The 23,673-nt window shown below is 35.0% G+C and overlaps 1 protein-coding gene across 2 annotated transcripts in view; it reads left to right on the top strand.

Annotated features, from left to right (window-relative positions):
- GPM6A (glycoprotein M6A) overlaps positions 1-23,673 on the top strand; it is a 139,673-nt gene that overhangs the window by 102,774 nt on the left and 13,226 nt on the right. For both annotated transcript variants that reach the window (XM_027799879.2, XM_005435276.4), the window contains exons 3-5: positions 5,935-6,091; positions 20,407-20,560; positions 22,741-22,817. In XM_027799879.2, the coding sequence (XP_027655680.1) occupies positions 5,935-6,091; positions 20,407-20,560; positions 22,741-22,817 (388 nt within the window). The remainder of the gene's footprint in view (positions 1-5,934; positions 6,092-20,406; positions 20,561-22,740; positions 22,818-23,673) is intronic.

Consider the following 23,673-nt stretch of genomic DNA (forward strand, 5'->3'; position numbering starts at 1 on the left):
CTGTTAAAATGAGTGGGATCTTATGTCACATTAGCTTCTGTTCAGAGTAAAACAACAAAATCTGATCCTTGCAGAATGTGAGTGTAACTTGCATTTTATAGTGTGATAATCACGATGATCTCTTTATATAATCCTAACAGTCTGGTTTTAGTTTAGAGCAAAAGATTTGTTTGGTTACATAAAAAGTTTCTCCCAGAAATATTGAATCAGAAGTTCCTATTTTCTTTTTATTATGTTCTATTTTTACTTCAGTAAAAAACACTTTTAGGCCTTTGTTGCTCCTATCCTTTGTTAACTGTCAATCCTTTCTCCGTTCACCATTTCCTAGCAAACTTTGAGTATTCTGTACTCTGATTTTGTTTTCTTTCCACCTGAAATTTAGAAGTTTAGACTCTGTATTAATCTAATCTTGGAAAAATCCCTCATGGACCTATGCTGACATTTTCATACTGGTTTCATTTTCCCCTTCTCTACAGTGAGGATATTTCAGGGTTTTTGACCTGATTTATTTTGTTACCTGGAGTTTTTTGGTCTTCCTTTGCAGGTAGTACATGATTATTAATAAATCTTTCTTTCTCCCTCCTGGCTGTGTCTTCTTTCTGAAGTCTGCCTTTGCTTGTCTTCTCTCTTTGCTAACAATTCCTCTGTGTTTCATGGTACCAAATATCTTCATTGCTCAAAATGTTTAAGTGGGTAATGTCATGAACTTATACTAAGAAATTGTTCCCAGCTGGTTTGCAGGAGAGCCTGAGCACCTCTTTTAAAATCTTCCATGGGGCATGGCTTCTGCATACTCTAAACAAACCTTCTTGCTTGCAATCATCCCCTTATATCTTTTCTGTCTCCAAAAAACACATTTGCAAAACTCTTTCTACAAGCTTGAGATAGCTTGAGGGGGCAGGCTGCTATCTCAGTCTCTTAACAACTCTTAGGATCAGTCCCTCAGGGGGCAAGAGGATCAGCATGAAGGTTAACATTTCTGTTTTCCAGAGTAACAGAGATCATTGTGCACTCTAGATGTGAACATCAACTATTTAAAGTTCCTTGTGATTGAAAACAATAAATAAACTGAAAACAACCCCAGACCCTCAAAACCAGCAAAACTGACCTACCCGAATGGTAATTTTTACATGCATTTCTCATCTTTCTAAATTCTCTATGCCAGCTATAAAAAAAAGGGAATTTTTAATTAGTACTTTGATAGCTTTGGTATTTTATTTTCCTTATTGTCTTTCTTTTAGCTTAGAAATAGGTATAATTGCCTGAATCTACTTGCATTCAGAGAGTATATGTACAGTTTGATGGCAATTATGTGCAATTCAGCACCTGTAGTATCTGAATGTCATCATCTATATTGGAAAAGTTATGTTATAAATTCAGGAAGAGAAATGTGAGGCAGAATTATAAATACTGGAAAACTAGTTCCACAGTAATATCTAGTACTATGGTGGGCTAGGCCAACCAAAACCTCTGTAATATTAAGCTTTTTATCACTTGAAGTGTACACATACATTATTTTAACAAAAAGGTTTTCTGGACAGCATGGGAATCATGTTTCACAGGGCAAAATGATGTGGGGTTTTTTGTTGCTGTTAATTGCAAATAAATGTCAGCAATGCATTTCTATACTAACCGAATTTCAAAAAAATATATCCCTAGCTAGTATGTACATTGTTCCAAAGCAATATTAAGTAATTATGATAAAATATATATATATATATATTAGTGTCCATTAACTGAGTACCAGCCTTCAGCATTGAGGGTAGAAAGTGTACTATGATTAGACTGAATAGTGTAAATGCTTCAGGTTTCCTATAATTTGCATTCCTTTTACGACACAGTAAAATATAAAGCGTCAATGTTAATAGTTCTTCTTGGATTATCTGTAGTGGTAGGAAATCTGTTTAATATGGTGGGGCAGCTTTCAAAACAGGATGTATCAATTATGAACTCAGTTGATGGAAGGAGTCTCAACAAAAAAATAACTATTTTGTTGCAACACAGTTTTTGCAAAAACCTGCTACACATAGAGATGATAATTTAATAATTAATCTTATTGCTTGCTGATTTATTTTATTTTTTAACCATTGATTTTGCCAAAACATGAAAAAACACAGTAGGAAATGTGCAACATTGATCTGATTCACTGAGAATGTTTTCACTCACCTTTGGCTTGCCTCTGCTGGGATAGTCTACTCAGTACTCAGTTACAACCTGTTCATTGAGATGCTAGCATTGATTGCTTCCATCAAGGACTTCTGTCAGAAGAAGAAAGTGTTTTCTCTAGATCTATTTTAATATTAATCTTGTTGGATAGAATCTAGATTCAGATTAATGAATCAGGAAGTCCACTTCATATAGCATAATTAATGACCCAGCAGCAGAAAAAGAACTTGATTTAAATCACAAAGTGAAAACAGTGATGTTTGAATTTTTCACATTTCTGAACATAGTGTTGTGAAGAAAAGCAAATCTGGAACCCATGGAGCATCCAAAAGATTAAAACAGTATGCAAAGCATGTTTTAGATTATTCTATATATATAAAAAAAGGCTTTTTCTAAATTAAAGATGTTTTTCACAATTAGCTCATGTTTAGATATTCATTCATCTTATTCTACCCAGCAACCTAGGTTAATATGTAAAGATTACATGATCAATGCAAATTTGTTAAAATCAGGTTTATCTTTGCAATCTTCATTAACTGCCTTTTAATAGAAATGTTTCATTACTTTAATTATATCATTATATAATATTAATAGGACCTCTGTATTTAGTGAATAGCTATTCAAGATCTTTTTGTTCTTCTCATTTAGTGTAGCTGTAGTCTTCACATAATTTGTGTCTTTCCGATCCCGTCAGAAGTATAGAATTTATCTTTACAATTTTAACTCTCCTTCCTTTGCTCCTTACCTACCTCTTCCCTCCCATTCCAGCCTACACAAATGTAAACCCTGCTTCTTCTTTTTCTTTGTCATTACCTATCTTGCCCGTTGGCTCAAGTTCATCACCCTTTCTGCCATTCCCCTCTACCTCCTTGGTTGCTCTCATGCTCTGTCTGCAACTTTTGAGGCTTTGCTGAAACACAGATGACAATTAATATCCCTGAGTTCATCCACAAAGAATCAAATTTTATTTTAAAGAAAGGCAATCTCTATTTTACAAGGGCTATATTTTATTAGTTATTATAATTCATTGGAAATCAAAGTTTATGTGAAATTAATTAGATGCTGCAGAAATAATTTAATACCAACACTATCTTCAAAACTATATATATATATATAAACCTGTTGTAATATGTTTTCTTTAAATACAGCACATGCTAGATGTAGTTATATTCCAATGCTATTTTATCTGACTTGTAAAGAGGTAGTCAAATAATTGCTTCACAATTTTCGTTTATATCTTTACTCTTTGAATTATACAAGGTCCTTTCTCCTTGGAGTTAGTCTGGCTATTTCGTCTCAAGGAGTCTCTTCAATAGAGGTTTTACTATTTCTCTCTGTAGAAAGTGTACGAGGAAGAAATTTACTTCTGTATTTGGCCAGTGTATAGCTATATATATTTTTTCCTTGTGAAAGGAATTTTTAAGTGAAGTTATTCTTTTAGCTGCAGATAAGACTGAGGGAAAAGCAAAGATCTTTTAGCAGGCTTTTTGATACAAGTAGCTCAGTGGGAGGCTCAGCACAGATGATTTAAAGGGTTGTTGCAAGGGCTAAAATAGTCTCTAGACTTCCTGAAACTCTTAATCTAGTTAAGGCAGTGGTGGAGGTCACAATGCCATAAGGTCTATAAAATAGGAATTGGAAGAGATCTTATGGAATAGTCACAAAGTTGCTGTCTGTTTCTTCTAAGTTTAGTTTCGTGAGTAATGACAAAATTGGCTCAAAACATCATTTTCCTGTTAAAACAGTGTTATGCTGGTTGAATTACTATAAAATTAGGGAAATAGCATATTTACAATATAATCAGCAATTATATGTATTAAAATAAATCTCATGTTTGCAACTTCTAATACTGTCTGTAGTGTTAAATTTATTTTGCCATTTTGAATAGTTTATGTATCTATTCCATATAAATGTCAACTTACACTAGTTTTCACTTGAGTATGAAAGAAAAAGTGATGTAGAAAAAAGCTGACAGGGCATTGTTACTGGAATATTAGGGAAAAAATATCCTGTTTCATTCCTAGAATCCTTCAGTTATCACCTTACAAAAAAATGCTACAAAGGTGCCAAAAGCATTCATTTATAATACTTTGTCCACCCCCAATCACATCATAAGTTTAATTGCATTTTTATGAGACTAATGCAAACTTAAGATACCTTCACTGACGTTGTAGACATAGTCATACATCTAAAACAGGGGTCCTCAAACTGCGGGCCGGATACGGCCCCCCAGGGTCCTCAATCTGGCCCCCGGTATTTACAGACCCCGCCCCCCCCCCCCCCGCCCCCCCCCGCCGCTGGGGGTTGGGGGGGAAACCAAGCAGCCACAGATGACTGCCTCCACTGCATCTGCGCTCCGGCCCCCTGTTTAAAAAGTTTGAGGACCCCTGATCTAAAACATCAACTGTAAACTTGAAGCTGACTTTTAATCTCTTGAAAACTATCCAGACTCAAAAATATTTTAATGGGGTTTTGACTTTGTTATATATAAAACACATATTGAGAGTTGTCTTTTGTGTAATGATAAGAAGTGTGATTCTAAAGATATGTTATCATAAAATACTTATTTTCATAACAATAAAAATATTAACTTTTATGTCTTGAGAAATTTCCAGTTTAAGTAATTGGTGCATGTCAAAATTCATTTGCAGATCCTAATGGGTCTCTGGCTTATTTTTTGTCCTACTCTGTTATGAATTGTTGATATCTTGACCTGGACAATATGATTGGAACTTACTAACATCTTAAACCTTCATATTACCATTTTCTACAGTTGCAAAACTCCTGCCTTATCATGTTGATAAACTGGAAGCCTACCATGCCTAGCTTTTTAGACAAGTCCAAATAGGAAACATTGAAATCTGCTGATCCACGGCAATGGTTACTAGGAATTTTTCCAAGTTTAGACAGAACACTTAAGAGCAGAGAGGTGCTTTCAAACATCTTTTCACAAACCCTGGTTGTGAGAGAACATTTAGAAGGCAGAGCCTCCTTAAGCCACTGGTGAGCTTCTAGACAGTGCTGGGCAGGAGGACAACCACATAATCCAGGTAATCTTTTTAACAAATTGAGCCTTTCAGTGCTCTGCATGTTAGACTGTAAGCCATCCATCCATTTTTTGAGTCTTGAATCTGTGAAATGATGTTTTTAAAGCCCCATTATAGAAAATTCCAGATGATCTGACCTTATTACTTTGTAATAACACGTTTCTGGTTTGAAGTTAGAGATCTGTCTTGATGACTTTATTATTCTGTGTCAATCACTTTGTCCATTGCAAAATAAGTGGAAAAATAGTAGAGGAAAAGAGCATAGATTGGAATTGCAGCTTGAGAACTACTTGTATATGTAGAAAGGTTTATTCAAGATTGTGACAAAATATCTTTTCTATAACCTAAAATGTGTTACTCAGGAGATGTGTCAGATTCTTGTTTCCCTTTTCTTTTTTCTTTGCCACTTTATTTAGAGGAAAAATAAAATGAAAATTAACTGACTTTTAAGTTATTCTGACAAATTGTACTGTCTGACCTACACAGATCCATTTTTACATTTTATTAAATTAAATTAAATGACCCAGTCTTTCTTACATAATGCTATTATTTTCCAAAGTTCACTCCTGTCCTCAGCTTTAGCTGTCATAGCGTATCAACACTGAAGCTGACTCCAGTGTAGAAACGTTGAGGGCTAGTGTGTCTGATTACCTTACCCTGAAATTTCAGAGCCAGCTTTAAATACTTATGCAGATAAATAATTTTTGCTGTTCCTATACAGGATTGACATCTTCAAGTATGTGATATATGGTGTAGCAGCTGCATTCTTTGTATATGGCATTTTGCTGATGGTGGAGGGATTCTTTACAACTGGTGCCATCAAGGATCTCTATGGGGATTTCAAAATCACCACTTGCGGCAGATGTGTCAGTGCCTGGGTAAGTGGTCAAGAAAGCTTTTGTACTTAAAACAATTTAAACTATTTTGTATATTTTTAGTGCCTTGTGCTGTTTATTTTTGGGGGTTTGTTTCTTTCATGTTTTCTGACACTTCAAGTTATTGATTAAAAATCATAGCAAGGGAGAATAAAGTGTTTGAAATGTTCTCTATGTTGATTAATCACTAAGTAATTCTTGCTACTTAGGAGCAATTAATTCCACCAGTTGAATCAGAAAGCTTATTCACTCAGCAACATAACCTGTTTGGGACAGGACTAAAAGTATGCAATGCCTTCAGCTCTACTGGGCAAGAAATATTTTTCTTACTAGTATTTTCAGCGTTATTTTAGAAATCTTGCCTGTTTCTCTTTGGGACAAGCTGAGACCTGTCATCAGGTTTTGTTTTGTTTTGTTTCTAAATGGCAAACAGCCCATTATTTACTCCTACGTTATCTCAGGATTGGAGATACCATTCACTTATGACCCTGGAAAACCTAGATTCAGAAAAATCTGATTTGTACTGGGACTTAAATAGGGGTTTGTCATACTAAAACTGTTGACCGAACTGGGATTATTTTCAGACCTCTGTTCAATGTCAGGTAATTAACTAACTTTCTTGGTATTTGACTCCCCTGCATCTAAGGTAAGATACCTGGACACTTGGTAGCTGTTGAAGTTGGATATTTCTGCAAACACAGAATCAGTTGTCAGTATCAACAAATCATATTTCCTGATGAAAAACAAATTACTAAATACAACCAAGTAGATCTGGGTGTTAAGGTACACTTAAAGTTATACTATATTAACAACAACCGAGATATGAAGTAGTAGCTACTTACTGTACCCTGCTACAAATGTCAACATTTATTAAAGGGAAATATAGACTAAAGCCAAATATAGGCTAAAGAGAATATTTTCTTGTCACACTAAAGATTATCAGAGCTAGTATTTTGGACTCTGACATTAAACTGAATGCAGATAATCTATACCTTGGAAGTTGGGGAATGCAGCATGTATGCCACCCCTACATAGATGTAACATGCTCCACAGTAATGCTGCTTTTTCATCTTTTATTCTTTTATTTCTGTCAAATGTTATTGTATGATTTTGGCACTTTGACTAAGCATTGTTTTAAAGCCTTTAAATAAATATATAAATGAAAACTGGGAATGTATTAAATGAAGAGCAATCATTGCTTATACCAACACTGCTTTCATCTCCTGGAAAGAATTCTCTAATCTATATTCACTGAGAACCTACTAAGCTAGTTGAAATTCTGTACAGAGTAGCAAATTTTTCAGAACATGATTTTTTTCTTCACAGCTCTCATAAATGCCTGTCCTCAGTACTGCAGCAGAGCAATGCTGCATCCTCTCACAGCTTTGATGCCCTTGCAGTATAAACTGTAATTCTGTTGTACGTGTCTAGAAGAAATGAACATTTAAACATCTGTTCTATTGTTAATATCACTGTTATTGTTAATGATTCATTAAATTAATTCCTTCAGCATTTTACTTTCATCAGTAATTTGTACTATTTGTGTTTTACTTTAAGAAACCTTGGGTTGATATACGTTGTGCTGCTAAGGTTAAGGCTGTATACTGTTTTATGATCACAATTAAAATAAACCATCAATTGAGTTCAAGGATAATAACAATAATGTATTTAACTTAGTGAAATTTTTTTTCTTTTCCAGGGAAGAGAAAAAACCCCCGCTGTTTAATTGCTTGTCTTATTCTGATGATATATCAGTAAGATTGCTATACAAATGTCTGGAACTATTTTGGGTTATTATCCTGGCTTTTGCTTCTGTGCTCTAGAGGTTTGAGACTAAGGCAGTACATACAGCATTTTTGTCAATTAAAATTTGATACTGTTTTTTACTAAGTTTACTTTGATTATCTCATATTTAAAATTCTTAAGGGGCAAATAACAGTTTACATATAAAAAACCATTGAGAATTAGAAAATATTTCAGTCCAACAGTTGTATGTTTATAATTTATTCAGTTCCTTAAGTCATGTAATGATATGAAGAAAGAAGTTTTGAGAACAACAGAAAGATGGCTGGAGAGGTAAACTGAACCTTATAGCCTTGTTTGCCAATCTCAGATTGTTCTATTGCTATACACATTTTCTGTAGTAAATTTTTTTATGTACAGTTGCTAAAATAAGATAATGCTATTGAAGAGGGTTGACATGACAACTACATGTTGCCAGAAAGCTTCCTAGTATACATTTTGGAGATAGTAATTTTGCAAATATTAAAATCTAAGCTGTCAAAGACTAAACAGTTGATTTCTTTTAGCAATACCTTAATACTAACAGAAATGTACATACAGGATATTTTTTGTTTTGAAGAATTAAAATTCTAAAAGTGGCTCCACATCAAAACCACCTTATTAAAAGTTCAATTGTGACATGATTTCACATCAAATTTGCTGATGTCTTTCTAAATAGTAGTTTAGCATGTTAAGGTCTGAAGATGAAGTCCTCCTGCTTTACCATTGTCAGCAATTACTTCTCATTAATATTTTGCATGAGTGTATTTATTACATCTGTGACTAAACCTATTAGGATAATGGAGAAAAAAACAACCAACAAAAAATTTCAAGGAGGAAAATCTTGTTTTAACTTTATATGGGCAAGCTATATTTCTCTTGGAAATCTGAAAAGTAACATCTTTTTTTCTTTCTTCTCAAAATATTTTTTGAAAAGTAGGCTTTTAAGAAAGCAAGTGCCAGCATCTACAGAAACTTTTCACGTGCCCTTCCTGACCTTCCTCTTTCACTATGAATAGCTCACTTCCTACCTCTACAGGGGCAAAAGGATTTTTTTTTCTGAAGTAATGGAAAAAGAAATAGTCAACCTAACCTTTCCAGTGATTGTATAGTTAATTAATTAGCCTATATGAGCATTCAGTGGATTAGCACCCAAGTCATGCCAGTGCTGCTGTGAACTGTACCCTCTCAGATCTGAGAAAGGGCCTGTGAAAGTGGCAGTGAGGAGTCTCATTGGCAGTGTTTTCAGAATTAATTTACTGTGAGAAGTAAAACAAAAGCAGAATAACAATGCCGGTCACATTCAAGGAGGGATGGCTGTGTTTTTAGTCTTCATTTTTCAATGCCTGAACATGTTTTTAGATAATTAAATAAACAGTTATATATAATTGTGCTGTAGCATGATTAGTGAATAGCAGACAGGCCTGAAGCTGACTCTGACACTGTGTTTTTGCCTTTTAATACCCTTCCTATTTATATTCATCAGGCTTGATCATGGAAAACCTCATTTACACCTTGTTTTTGAATGTCTGCTTACAGATTAAAAAAAAAAAAAAAAAGAAGAAAGAAACACAAATGAGGCTTTTTTCCTCATTTCATGCTATGAAATGGAAAAGCAGTTCTTTTTCTTTCATCAGAAAATATTCAATAAAGAGTTCATCCTGGCCATTGTATTTCTATTTCTTTCTGTCTTACCTTTTAAATGAAACTTGTTAAGGCTCTAAATAAAGTTGTTTTATATTATAAGTTGCACTGACTAATATATCTTCTGTAACTTTAGTATTTAGGAACATTTTATTTTTATGAGTGAAAGAGATTTTTCTGCCTTTGAAAATTATTTTGGCTACCCGAATGCCTATGTACTATTTGACCCTTGATTCTTGAGTGCATAAACTAAAACTTGAACTTTCCAAAATATTTCAAGATTTTATTTTGCAAGACAAACCATGGAAGTTCTGCAAATCTGCAAGGGATGTGAACTTGCCACTTCATTTTGCCCTTACCAGACCAGTTATTGTAGAGGCAGTGAAACTGCATCATATTGACTTTTGATTCTTTGTGTAACAGGAGGAATAGTGTTCAGTGCGGGCTCAGCTGGCTTTCCCACCCAGAACAGATGCATCGTTTCTGCATGCTAGAAATGAAGCCCTCATTTCTGAAAATCAGATACCATATCTGGATATTCTGGTGCAAAATGCTGAGTTGTCAGATAGAGAGACCCTCCTTCTGGTTGAATACTGCTGTATCTGAGAAATGCAGAATACTTCATACCACTGCTTCTTCATTTATGAGAAGTAAAGGACCTTCTTTCCAAGACAGCAGATGTACTTATGGGTCTAGACTCCTTTAATGCAATATTAAATAAGGAAAGCATCTAATAAAACTCTTGTCCCCATACATGTTAAGTAACGAATGCCTTCTGTAGTTTCAGACACTGACATGGGGAATGGGGAAAATGAGATTCATATGGTGGTCTGACCTTTCAGACTGCGCAGTTAAAAACCAGAATCATGCATTATTGTCACAAATGATCCAGAAGCTGATGGAGATGTTAACTTCGGAGGGAATATATTGTTACACACATGTATCCCACCTAACTAGGAACATCACTAAGGTTTCCAAGAGAAAGCTTATGGTCTTTCAGTAATTAAAGGAGAGGGAGGGTTAGAGAGTTTCTTAAGCAAGCTGATTTTTTCTGCAAATGAATGTCCTATATTTTGCAAAGAGAATAACCGTTAAGTCATTTATATCAAGCACTTCAGTCAACTATCTTAATTTAGTAGGACGTGTCCTGCTTGGTCCCTTTAATAAGAGTTTAGGTGAATAGCATTTGCTATCTAAACACTGCTGGAGCTAGTAAATAAAGTAAAAAATATGAACGATTTTATAGGTTTCTGGAAGTAATCTTATTTCTGGATACTAGACCAATGCTGGAATTTTTTGAGAACACTGGGTTCCTTGTAATCTTATGTGCTTGTTCTTGAAATAAGAAGGACAAGACCTAGAAACACTTAGAAAGTCAGCCATGTGGTTAAGATAATCTCTCAGCTTTATGCCAATACTCTCCAAACTACTTCGTTACTATACATATGTTTTCTTAAAAAGAAAGAAGAATCCAAGTTTGGTTTTTTCCCCCTCTATTTGTTATACTTTTAGAAATCTTTTGCAGTGAGCTCAGAAATTATTTTGTTATATATTTCTGGATGCTTTCGGTGCTTTTGGTCTGTCTTATTTCTGTAACCTAGCCAGGTGGTTTTGTTTCTCTTCATTTTATACTTCCACATTTTCTCACTCAGGGATATCACACTTATAAAATCATTCTTTTGTTTGATCATTCCTCTTCTCACATAACTACCATGTGTTTTATACACAGCCCTTTTGTTGACTCCAGTGTTCATTGCTTCCTTTAACAGAGTGTGCCAGACATTGTAATATGCCTTGCCAGAAGCTTCTCGGCTTCTGTCTTGCTGCTCACTGACAGAATTTTTATTGTTGGTGATAAACTGGACAAAAAGGTTTTACTTCAGATTGTGCTGTAAGTACAAGCTTACAGTGTGTCTTTCACATGGAGAACAGGATTTTTCTTTGGCATGTAAGCTTAGTCAATAAGCAGCTTTTTAAATGAAACTGTTTTCTGAAAATGTGCTGTTATACATTTCCAAAGTGGGCTTCGCTGTGGGAGCCGTGACGCGTCCTCCATGGGATTTATCTTTCTATTATGAACCATCATTAACTGCTTGAGCTGATAGCTTTATTTTCCTCAGGTTCAGATAATCTTTCTCAGTTTTAACTTGAATACTTCATCAGATGACCAGTTTTCCCTGAACATTTTTCTCACCTGGCTGCCTTATTCTTTTTCACTGCATATAGACATTTTACTCTTTCAATAGTTATTTAAACCTGTGAATGTCAGTGGCATTGTCATAAATTCACAATTTTATGGTCAAAGATTTCCTTTATGCCCTCCCAATGGTTTCTAGCCTGCTTGTTTTTCATTCTCCCACTTAAAATTACTTTCCCCAAAATCCACAGAAACCATATACAGCTTTTTCTTCTTTGTTTCAACTGCATTTTCCTTTTGACATCTTATTAATTCAAACTTACCATTGCAATGTTTTTTTGGTATTGCTTGCCCAGGAAAAAGTACGGAAAGTTGTAGATTTACCTCCTCACTGCTTGTATCCTTTTATTTGCATATGATGTATGCATTCAAGTTAAGGTGGTTAGACTTGGCCAACCAGAGTATTTTTATCAATTCTTTTTTCAGATGAAAAATTCCAACATTTAAGGTCACATTTTCAGAATCCCCTGGCTGATTAAAAGCCATGTTATCGACTTTCACTGCTTGGCAAGACAGCAAATGAGAAAGGAAAGTCCCTACCCTTGATTCTCTCATAGGCTTCTCAAGCTCCATTAAGAACAAATCAGGAAAGCACACATGTTGTTTTTGACAGCCAGGCATTCACTTTGAGTGACACATCTGTTTAGAGAAGTTATAATAGTATTATTTCTGTCTTCTAGTTTAAGCTTCACTGTCTTGTTCCCAACTATAGATCATGCAAACTTCCTGAAGAAAAATCACAGTTTTGGCAGTGCAAAAAATGTAAGCAATCTGTACAGTGCAGTGTTATCATTTTCAGTGTACAGAAAACCTGTCATCATTGAAAACCATTAGAGTATGGCTCAGGACTTTATAAATAGGTTATCAGCAATTTTGAAGCAAAGTACCTGGAAAATTTACCGCTAGGACCTACCTGTGTTGTCAGGGAGTGGGTCTTGATGGAACTAATTGTTTTTCATATTTTATGTGTTTAAACCGAATAGTTATGTGGCGCGAACACCATTTGAAGAACCCGTGAAGAAGCAGTATTTAATGAAGATATCTATTCAATTTTTAAAATAAGTAGTTTTAAAACCAGATTATTTATCTGTAAACACATTTAAATACAAACCCAATACTTTAGCTATATTCCCAGAGAGTTCCTCAAAGTATTAGAAACATGACCAAAAAGAAAAATGGAAGGCAGAGAAAAACCTCAAGAATGTTAAAATATAAGCATATACATTTTGCAAAAAAGGAGATAATTCCTATCTGGAATATTATGAAATTAAACAGGAAATTCTGCTGCTGTTTAATAGCAGTAAGATCCAATGCTCTCCGTAGGACTTCAGAAGCCTGTTGGACTAAAAAAAATGATGGTCTCGCCTGAAGGACATATAAAACAACTAATGTTAACAATTTTAAGCAGCACAGTGCTACAAAACCATCAATATTCTAGAAAAAGATTCGTGGGTTTAAAAAAAAGTATTTTTTTTATATGAAATTACAGGAAAGATGGAAAGATAAATTATAAAATCTTCAGGGAAAACCTACTCTTGCATCAATGCAAAGCCATCTTCTTCAAACTGACTATGTTTACAAAACAAAGTTAAAAAAAGAATCATTTTTTTAGAGAATCTTCTTCTGTGTTTCTGATGCAGTTGTGGAAATCTCTTCCCTCGCTAATACCAGTATATCAATTCAGAGTAAATCAGAAAGTAAACCAGCTTTTTATAACCATCTAAATAGTCACAAAGCAATAGACATCATGTGTAGCATATTTCAACCTTGAAATACACATTCAAAATAAATATTAGAAAAATGTATATGCAGATGAAGAGCAGAAAGTAAGTGTGAATTGCTTTTAATTTTGTGAAAATCAGTTTTTCATTGATCTAAAATGTCTGTAGAAGAAAAATGTTTAAAAAAACCCCATATAAAGTTTCATAAAATGGATGCTTCAAAATTTAGTTTCAGGGATTTAATAGTTTTCTCATAATAACTTTTATCAATCTAAGGAATGTCACATTAGGTAGCATTTAGTATATGGATGAATTGCAATTAGGCAAATCTGAGAAGTCTGTCCCACTATGAATAGAAATTTGGACAAATATTGGCGCTTTTTTTTTTCCTCTTGAAGCAGTTGACTTGAATCCAAGCCAAGAAGAATCAACCACATGACAGTAATAGCATAGCATGAAATGCATCCATGTTTCAACCAGACTCTTGGAGCTGTGCCTGAGAATATAATATGTCAGAAAGAGAGAGAGAGAGGTTGAACACGTTTTGTAGAGACAATAATAAATGTCCAACAAGTGATTGTTAGCAATGAAAGTGATGTTTTAGACCAAGCAGAAAAGAATTTCTAAGTGTGTATTTTCTGTGATTTATAGTGCATTTAGTGATAATATCAGAACATCAATCTCTCTCTTCCAGCAGCATTATATGTAAAATGAGGTAAGTTGAAATACTTTTGCTTCATCTTTTATTTCTGTTTTGGAATGAGGTGTGAATGTAGGAGATGCTAGTTAGCAATGAAACAAGAATGTTAGAGGAGGCCATTTGGTTGTGAGGTACTTAGCAGTCCTTAAACTTATTTAGATTTCATACTGTGCATAAGAATAGGATGTAGAGAGGTTGGCTAGGGTGGCAAAGGATGATCTGTAACATACTAGGCATTATTATACCAACAAGTTTAAAGACATCTGTATAAGTTTTTCAATTTCTGGTGTATTTAGATCTAAATAAATAAGAATAGTATTGCTGGTTCTAGAGAACCTAACAGTTTTGATTAAGTAACAAAGGCTGTTTTAGATTCTGCAATGTTAAAATCCTTTCCCAAGAAACTCAGTGAGTTTTCCAATTGTTCTCTTTCATGCTCTCTATACACTTAAGATGCTGTTGCAAAAAAACATTTGAAAGAGGTTGAAGTATTTATGCAGAGATTCTTCTCTAAAAGAGCAAAAATTACAGATTTCTGTTGGATTAATTCTGAACATTCCAAAACTATAAATAACTAAACCCTGTAGTGTAAGAATACAGATTAGGAACAAAATATCTGATATTTACACTAATGTATGATAACAATTTCTTGATCAAAGGATGTTACTGAGCCTGGACTGTAGATGTAATGTAGCAGGCAGAACCCTGCATTATAGAAAACTGAATGCAACTAAACAATAAGTCTGAGGTAGTGGTACTTTTAAGTCTGACTTCTTGTAAACTGCAGAAGGAAATATGCACTTTATCGGTACAGCTTCAAGACAAAGTTCAGCATTTGAAAAAAATACGTGGCAACTGCAATGAATAATTTAAAAAGAATGTGTAAATGTATTTATGCAGAATATGCAGAAGGTAAGGAGACAGTAGCGTTAACTCAGAGGAATTTCTCCTAGGAAAAATGGACAAGACTGAGGCAGAAGGCCTGAAAGTTGAAGGTCATTTATGAATTGAAAGCTGCACAAAGTGCTAAAGCTAAATAAGTTTCTGTTAGTATTGAAATCACGTGTATAGACAATTGAAAGTGAACATGACATCAGAGAGACAGGGCAATTCTGGAGGAAATTGAAAAGACCTGCCTGTTCATGTTTCTGAGTTGCCATCAAATGACCCCCAGGGCCTCGTTCTGACATGCAACTGGAAAACTGCATGCAGAACCAGGGCTGCACAACGCGCTGCGGAGGTCAGGTGCCTCATGGTACTCCAGTTAGAGGCAGCTGGGCTAACCCTGGGCTCATCTTCAGGTGATAGGGTTTCACAACGAAGCATAATAGGCTTTTGGCAGGATGGAGGTACATGATCTCTATAAACGTAGTTCTGATCTCTGGCAAAAACTGTCAAAGAGAATTTCTGAGCCTTGGAGGTCTGGAAGGGACCTCTTAGATCATCAATCTGGAAGTAAACAATTAAGTTTTCTCTGCGTGTCACAGGATAATAGATCTAAAGGAGATATAAACACAGCAAGGTGTACATCTTCTTACAACTCTGGGTTGAGAGCTCATGTCAGGGAATTCATATAAAATAAGTGTATGATTAAATTGAGAAGTGTAAATGTAGGGTGCCAAGTGGTTTGGAACAAAGATAAAATTACACAGCAGCATGAGGTTTCTGGAGTTCAGTTTTATTCAGGCACTTTGATTTTGTTGCTATGTTTCCATATTATTTTTTTGTAGTAAGCAGCAGTGCCCTTATACAATAAATGACTGGATTTTACTTTATTTCCATGCCAATCAGTCTCTCATACCTTTTAGATACAATTTCACTGTCTCTGTCCTTAGGGTCACTGAAGCAATCATAAAATGTTTCTTCAGGGGTATGAAAATATCTATAACAAAACTAAAACAAGAAAAGTGTTTGAAATTCAATGAATGTGCTTTTCACAGGACAAATACCCGTGCATTTTAAAAAGAAAGTAGTAACTGAAATCTCGATTGTATTGAAATAAATAGGATTTGGGTAATGTTTTCCATGGAAACAGGATTTCAGAGAGCTATGCCCACCATGAAAGCTGTTGTGCTGTATACATACCATTTCAGAGCATGCTCTGAAATCTCCAGTTCCTGACATTGGTCTGTGCAACAGATTTTATAAAAAAATCTTTCCAGAAAGGTTGATGATTTGCTTGCTTTGATAAATTATGATTCAGGAAAGCCATTACTGGCAGTGAAAAGCTTATAAAATCTGGCAAGAAGGTATTGCCATCCATGGTGTTGGTACAAGAAATCTGCTCCAAAGGCTGAAGATTTGTTTTGTTCAAATAATTATTCACATTAGCTATTCTTTGTTGATGTGAACCGAGTATTGATTAATGAACTTTTATCTTCACGATTTGGTAGATGAATTTCACTATCAGTTCCAGCTTTTTTTTTGATTTATGTGTTTAGCTGCTTTCAGTGAAAATTGAACTGATCAGAGAAAGCAATTTTCACTACCAACGCAATAGATAGCATACAAAAGAACAAACTGTGATACCTCTTTAAGATGCTGTACTGCTATTTCATAAATCTTTGACTTGTCACATAACAGAATGCTACTTCAAAGGAGAAAGATCCCTTTGAATCTCAGCAGATTGTGTTCTGAGTTTAATTCCTGGAGTGAACAGGCTCCTTAAGCATTTCTTGTAAGGTCTCTAGAGCAAAAAGGGAAGATTGTAATAGCAGAGAAAATGATCAAAAAAAAAAAATATTTCACTGTGGTTTTAAAAAAAAGTAAACATCACAATTTCACCCCATTATAACAAGAATTTATAAGCTAACACCTCGTGTTGCTAGAAACTAATAACTTGTTTTGCAAGGTTAATATTTTCCTTTGTACTGCTCCTACAGCAGAAAGTATATTATTGCCCAGATAACATATTTGTGGTTTGCTTCACAGATATCAGTGATGGCAGCTTCCAGGGATAACTCATAACAACCAAGTGATTTAACATGAATTTTTGAAGTTTTGCATTTTAGTTATTCTTACAAGAAACAAAGGAAATGTCTCTTATCCCCCCTGCCCTCCCCCACCGCGTTGTCGTCTTGGTTTTATAACATGGATTTGGGCATATCGTTGGCCACTGGCTCTTCAGTTGAAAGTGACTGAAAGAGGAAAAATGAAGTTCTTCCTTTTAAAAAATATGTTTTTAAAATGAAATCAGCATTTGATTCATTTTTTCTGAGATACTTAACCAAACAGAATCATGTTTTCCAAAGAGAATCCCTTCCATAAACAAGCAGGCAATTCTCTTTAAGAAGGCAGCTCTTGTGACTCCCGGCAGCCATCATCTGACAGATTTCTCCTGCTCTTATTCTATTGCCCAAGGCAGATATTTTTTTTAGAGGCTATTAAGTTCTGTTTTTTCCCCTCTTTGCTATACCAGTGCTTTGTATTTTCTCAGCACAGATTTTTAAGCAAGCAAAGCTACAGAGAGTTTTATCCCTACTACAGATCAGAAAACAAAAAGACATTAAATAGGAATTGTAATGCTCATAGTAAGGCTGATCTTTTTACTTTGTTTGGTGGTAATCACAGAATAGGAAGATGCATGAATCTATGGAGCCCAGTCTTAAAAACAGTTACTAGAGTTTAGTAATATAACTAATATCAAAGATTTAAAGATTCTCCATTAAATTATTATTATGCATGTACCACAATGAGAAATGTATTAAATTTATTAAATAATATTTAGGCCAGAAATTCTGGAAGAAGGCTCAAAAATAAGACTTACCTGTTTTTGGCAAACTCATAGGATATAAGCTAGAAGGCTGGTTTTACTTTTAAAATACTTCTAGAATATAACAAACTGAGATTTTAAAGGATGTTCTGAGAACACAGGGCGTTTTTCTCGTTTCTTGCTCTTTCTTTAGAAAAATTAAGTACAACTCTAGCTTGATAATAAAGATCAGACATGGCATTTTAGTTGGAAATTCATAGCCTTGAAGTGAATCTACATTTCCAAGTAATTTTCCAAGTAATTATTTGTAAATGAGTGCCTGGGGTTGAACCAGATGTTGTCTCAATAGCTTTAACACTGTGATATAGAGAAAGAAAAAAAAAGAGAAAACAATAAAGGAGCGATAATGAAAAGATAAACAGGAGTGGGTATAGGAAAGTATTTGCTTGTATTGACTATTTTATCTGCAGTAGATGGAATAGAATTTCCATTATATGAAGCAACTGGCACATAGAAAAGTCTACTGTAACATTCAAGCATGTATATTTATTATAGACTTTGCTATCAGTTTCTCTGTTTTATCAGTTATCTTTCTAGTAAGTGTGTTTTGGGGAAAAGTTGGAAGGGAAGACAGCCATTATCTGCATGAATACATTTTCAAAAATCTTTAAACATAAATTAGAAACATCAGTTTCCCTTTTAAACTAGTTTGATGTTAAAGGAAAAGTTAAAATGGTTCATAACTTACAAACCGGCAGATAAAGCTGAAGTGTTAAGTGCTAAATAAAGAAAAGGATAGAAAGCAGATACCCAAAGTTTTGAACAGAATACTTCAATTCTTTATTCCATTTTATCTTTTACTTTCCTGTATCCTTATTATAATTATTTTTAGTGCTATTAATTCTTCAGCTTTTCAAACTACTGCTGCAAGACTCATCTACCTAGGGACAATCAGAAAAATTAATCTGAACTGATTTTTAAACTGGATTAATTAAACTACATTAAATCCCTATGTAAATACACTTCCGCTGAATTAAAATGGCTTTTATTTAGTACCCTTTGGAAGTGAGTTAAAGTAAATCAAGTTAAGGTCCCTTTAATACTGCTTGAGAATGTCCATCCCATAACTTTAAAGTAATTAAACTACCTCACCTAAACTTCAAACCTTTTGTCGTTCTGGATTGCTTTTCCTGATCAGGTTCACATGGACAAACCACCCCTCCAACAATTTTTACTACTATTTACAACTCTTCTGTGTCTGACCTTATTTGATTTCTGTAACAAAAAATCTGTATTTATATTAGGCTTTTTTCTTTATCGCCTGATATGAGAGATCTTACATTAAAAAAGAACTAGAAAATATCTTCCATTTTCCCCTTATTTACTCTTTAAGGTTTAATTTTAAACAGGTTTTAGACCAGCTTATTCAGCTTTCAAAAATATCTCTTGTTTCTTATTCTCAGAGTCAATGTTTTTCTGTGGTTAAGCAACTAGAAAAATGTTAGTGTGGTGAAACATTTTTGTTTCAGAAATGTGTTTAGATTCATCAACATTTCTGAAGCCATCATATCTTGCGGCTATTTGGATTCGACGTTTAGAGGCTGACTTATCTTCCACATTTAACCATGTAACTTCTTCATAGTCTTTCCACAGCATAAAATAAAAAGGAAATTTGTTATTGATGAATGTGTCTGTTAGTCATCTCAGGTTAACAACAGAGTAGTAATGTAGCATACTTACATATATGCAAAACTGGGTATGCCAGCGTAACTACTGGTCCTGAAGGCAAGTAGAGTTAAATGCCTCCTAAAAGCAGATTACTATACTCTTTAAGCTCATGGCTAAAAAAACCCCAAACATACAGCCTTTGGAGAACACATGTTGCAAAGCATTGTAATTTAATGCTTTTCTTATTAACAGAGGTAAGTGTCCTTAGTTTGTTCTGAATGACAAATTCCCTTGTATGTCGACCCCAAATATGTCTACAGACAGTAACAAAATGGCAAATACATTGTCTCATTGGTTCAATGAAAAATTGATTTGCCAGTGAGATTCTGTGGCAGCCACGGATAATGACTTGTGTTTATTAAGGCCCAGATTTTAAAAGCAGAAGCAAGCAAAAGCTATAGTATTTCATTCTGGTTTTTTTGCGTTATGATTGATAGTGGAAAAAACAACCATGTGGCCTCTTGTCTTAACTCTGGAATAGTGGTGATGAGAGAGAGGGAGAGACATGCTTCACAAAACACACAGCTGTCTGTACTTCAGATGTGGTGCTTTGCATCAATCATAGGACCAAGAGTGACTGACAGGAATGTGAGTTAAGCTTGCACTTCTGGAAACATAACTGCTTGTTCTTCAGAAACATCATGTTAGTGCTCTGTCACTCACTTTGACCAGATCATGAATTGAGTATCAGACCAAAAATGTAATTTAAATAAGGACAGAAACAGGCAAACCCAGAGATGCATTTGTTACTGCTCCGACGTTTCTTTTTTTGCAATGGAGTATCAGTTAAGTTCTGACTTACCACTGGTTTTGTTTTTCCCTCTTTTACTGCAGTTTATTATGCTGACATACATCTTTATGTTGGCCTGGCTTGGTGTTACGGCTTTCACTTCTCTGCCTGTTTACATGTACTTCAATCTGTGGACCATTTGCCGAAATGCAACTGTAGTGGACGGAGCTAATCTCTGCTTGGATCTTCGCCAGTATGGTACGTGAATGAAGAGCAATAAATGTAGAGCAAGGTTTCACGGAAGAAAGCATCCCATTACATTTCTTCCATGCATCTGAAATGAACTGTTTCAGTGTTTCTGAAACAATTGTTAAGCATCTCTTTCTATCCTTTTACCCACTAATCAAGGCAGTATTTTAGAGATGCACTGCATTTCCAGGCCTGACAAAACTGAATCAACACTGTCCATCTTCCCAGAGCACTGGAAATTTGGCTTGGGGCTTCTGTTTAGTCTCTTCCTTTGGAATTGTTGCAACTTGTCTAAAATGCTTAATTCATCATTTATCTGGAGAATGACTCTTTAATCTTGTGGTAGGAAACTGATTTGGGGATGTGAGATCCTGTTATCATCTGTCTCTGCAGAGGTGAATAGGGACAGGACAAGATTCAGTGCCTGCAAAAATTTTGATGAGCAGTCACAATACAAATAGTAACACTCTACGAGGCTGGTGGGGAGAGAGAGAGAGAAGCTAAAGCCTGAACTGTGGAGATTAGAATAAAGTGGGATATGCACCTGTGTGTTTTGAGGGGATGGGAAATTTGGACAAAAGGGTGTTCAGAATCTTTAGAAGTCTGATAATTCTCATGTTGGTGGTGATTCACTTCCTTTCCACCGTGAGACTGATTTGAATCTAGATGTTCTGGACTCAACGGTTTCTCAGCCCACAGAGCTTTGGGTAATCATAGTCTCATCAGGCAGTTCCTCGAGTCTTTCTTTTGTTGACTTGGCCTAATATAAAATCACAGTATATTTTTAATTGTTATTTTGAGGTATAAAATAATGCTGTATCACTTGGGAATTAAACAGTTTGGTTCATATTAAACATTTCACTTATCCTGAAACAAAATAAAATATTTCATATTATTCCTTTCACGAGGGAAGGGGGAATTAAAATTTATTGATTGTTACCCCCCCCCCCCCCCGCCCCCCCGCATGATAGGTGAGTTTGGAAAGCAATTATCTGTACAGCTGTCATCAAGAGTATTAATTCTTTCTATGACCTTTTATTTTGCTAATATTTGTGCCTATTTTTTATTATTAATTCTATTTATAATGTGCATAGAACACTAACATATAAAAAGTGTGGTCTTTGAACATACCTGTTTTCCTTTAAATTCAGTGTAAAACCTGCTGATTACTAATAGTAAAGAGCAGTACCATTTTTCATGATAACAGTTATACCAGTTTTCTTCATGCTAGTCTTTGATCTAGTATCTGGACATTGGATAAAGGAAGCAACGTAGCAGTTCCTAGTTATTCTTGCTGATAAAGAAACTATTATTATGATAACGTATATGTTTGTGAAAGAACTTTGTTCTAGATAAACATGTCTGAAAACAAGATATGGCACATTTGTCTGCATGAAGGTTGAGAACGTTTGTGAACAACATAGTATGTACATATACTGGTCGCAAATAATTTTCTGGTGCTTTGATTATTGTGCTGATCAAAATCAAGAGTGAACACCTTGTGAAAAATGGTGGGAAATTTATTACCTGCATGTTTCCTACTCAGGGATTTTGCTAAATAGGTGATGTGTAAGTTTTGTGCTGAGTGAAATTGTCATAGAATCATAGAATGAGTTGGTTTGGAAGGGACCTTAAAGATCACCTGGTTCCAAAGCCCCTGCCACATGGGCAGGGACACCTTCCACTAGACCAGGCTGCTCAAAGAACATCCAGCCTGGCCTGCAACACCTTCAGGGATGGGGCATCCACAGCTTCTCTGGGCAACCTGTGCCAGTGTCTTGCACCCTCACAATAATTTTGCTAATGTCTTATCTATTAGATAGATTTGCTAATATCTAACATAAATCTACCATCTTTCCATTCAGAGCTGCTACCCCTCATCCTATCACTACGCTCCCTGATAAAAAGACCCTCCCCAGCTTTCTTGTAGGCCCCCTTTAAGTACTGGAAGGCAAATATAAGCCTCCCCCAAGCCTTCTCTTCTCCAGGCTGAACAACCCCAGCTCTCCCAGTCTGCCCTCATACAGGAGGTGCTCCAGCCCCCTGATCATCAAGAAATAATCGATTTTGTTGTTAAAGATTTCTGCAAAGCTGCCCAGAATTTTTATTTCTTAGCTTTTATGGCTCATATGAAGTAAACTGTTATGTACTAAGAATACTAAATACTGTGCATATTTATTCTGCTCCAGGTATTGTAACTATTGGAGAGGAGAAGAAGGTTTGCACCACATCAGAAAGTTTCATCAAGATGTGTGACTCTAATGAGGTGAATAAATGTGATAATATTTTTGGCTTATCTGTAATATATATGTTACAGTAGGAAGTAACTGATGTGTGTTTTCTTCTTGCTATTAATGTTCTAATTCTATCTATGGTGATGAAATAAAATCCCAGTGGAAAATACAGTCAGCAAGTACTTTTCCAAGTCTTTTCCCAAGTACCAAATATAGTCAGTGCAATTTCTCCAGCCATTTGTTTTGTAAATACACTTGCACTTTATTATTTTTTTAAGAATTCCATTGTCATGTATATTTTTACTGAGATGCTTTTGAAATCTAATGCACCTGCTGCACAATGAATAGGACTATATAATGAATCACTGTTTGAAGATCTTGTGGTTACTGTTGTGACAGGAGAGTCAAGATTTCAAATGGATTTGACCAAATCTTTCAGTATGTTAGGATAATAACTCTGAGTACATTTATCTCTGTAGCTTTTCCCTTAAGAAAAGGCCACCTATTTCAGTGCAGCTGGTTTTGTTTTTAAGTGATCAAAGATGAAAACAGGACAAACAAAATGACATCTAAAAATAAAAAGAGAGGCTAAAATCTTGACCTCTCTCTAGTCAGAGGGTCCTTTGCTGAATGTTTCACTGGGTCTTACTGTTTAAATAAATCTTAGAGTAAAGGTACAATATCTGCCTTCATACCAAAACCATCTAAGAAAATCTAACCCTTGCTGTGCAGTCAGCACTCAGTGGCTGCTATGTAAACCAGATCACTGAAATGAAAATCAAATGTAATCATTTGATTTGGGATGGGGTGAGGAAGGTAGTGTACTTGGATTATTTAGGTAACCTGGTTTATGTTATATCACTATGATCAAATTTCATTGGCACATTT

This window comes from Falco cherrug, chromosome 1 (assembly GCF_023634085.1).
Source record: "Falco cherrug isolate bFalChe1 chromosome 1, bFalChe1.pri, whole genome shotgun sequence".
Classification (NCBI taxonomy): domain Eukaryota; kingdom Metazoa; phylum Chordata; class Aves; order Falconiformes; family Falconidae; genus Falco; species Falco cherrug.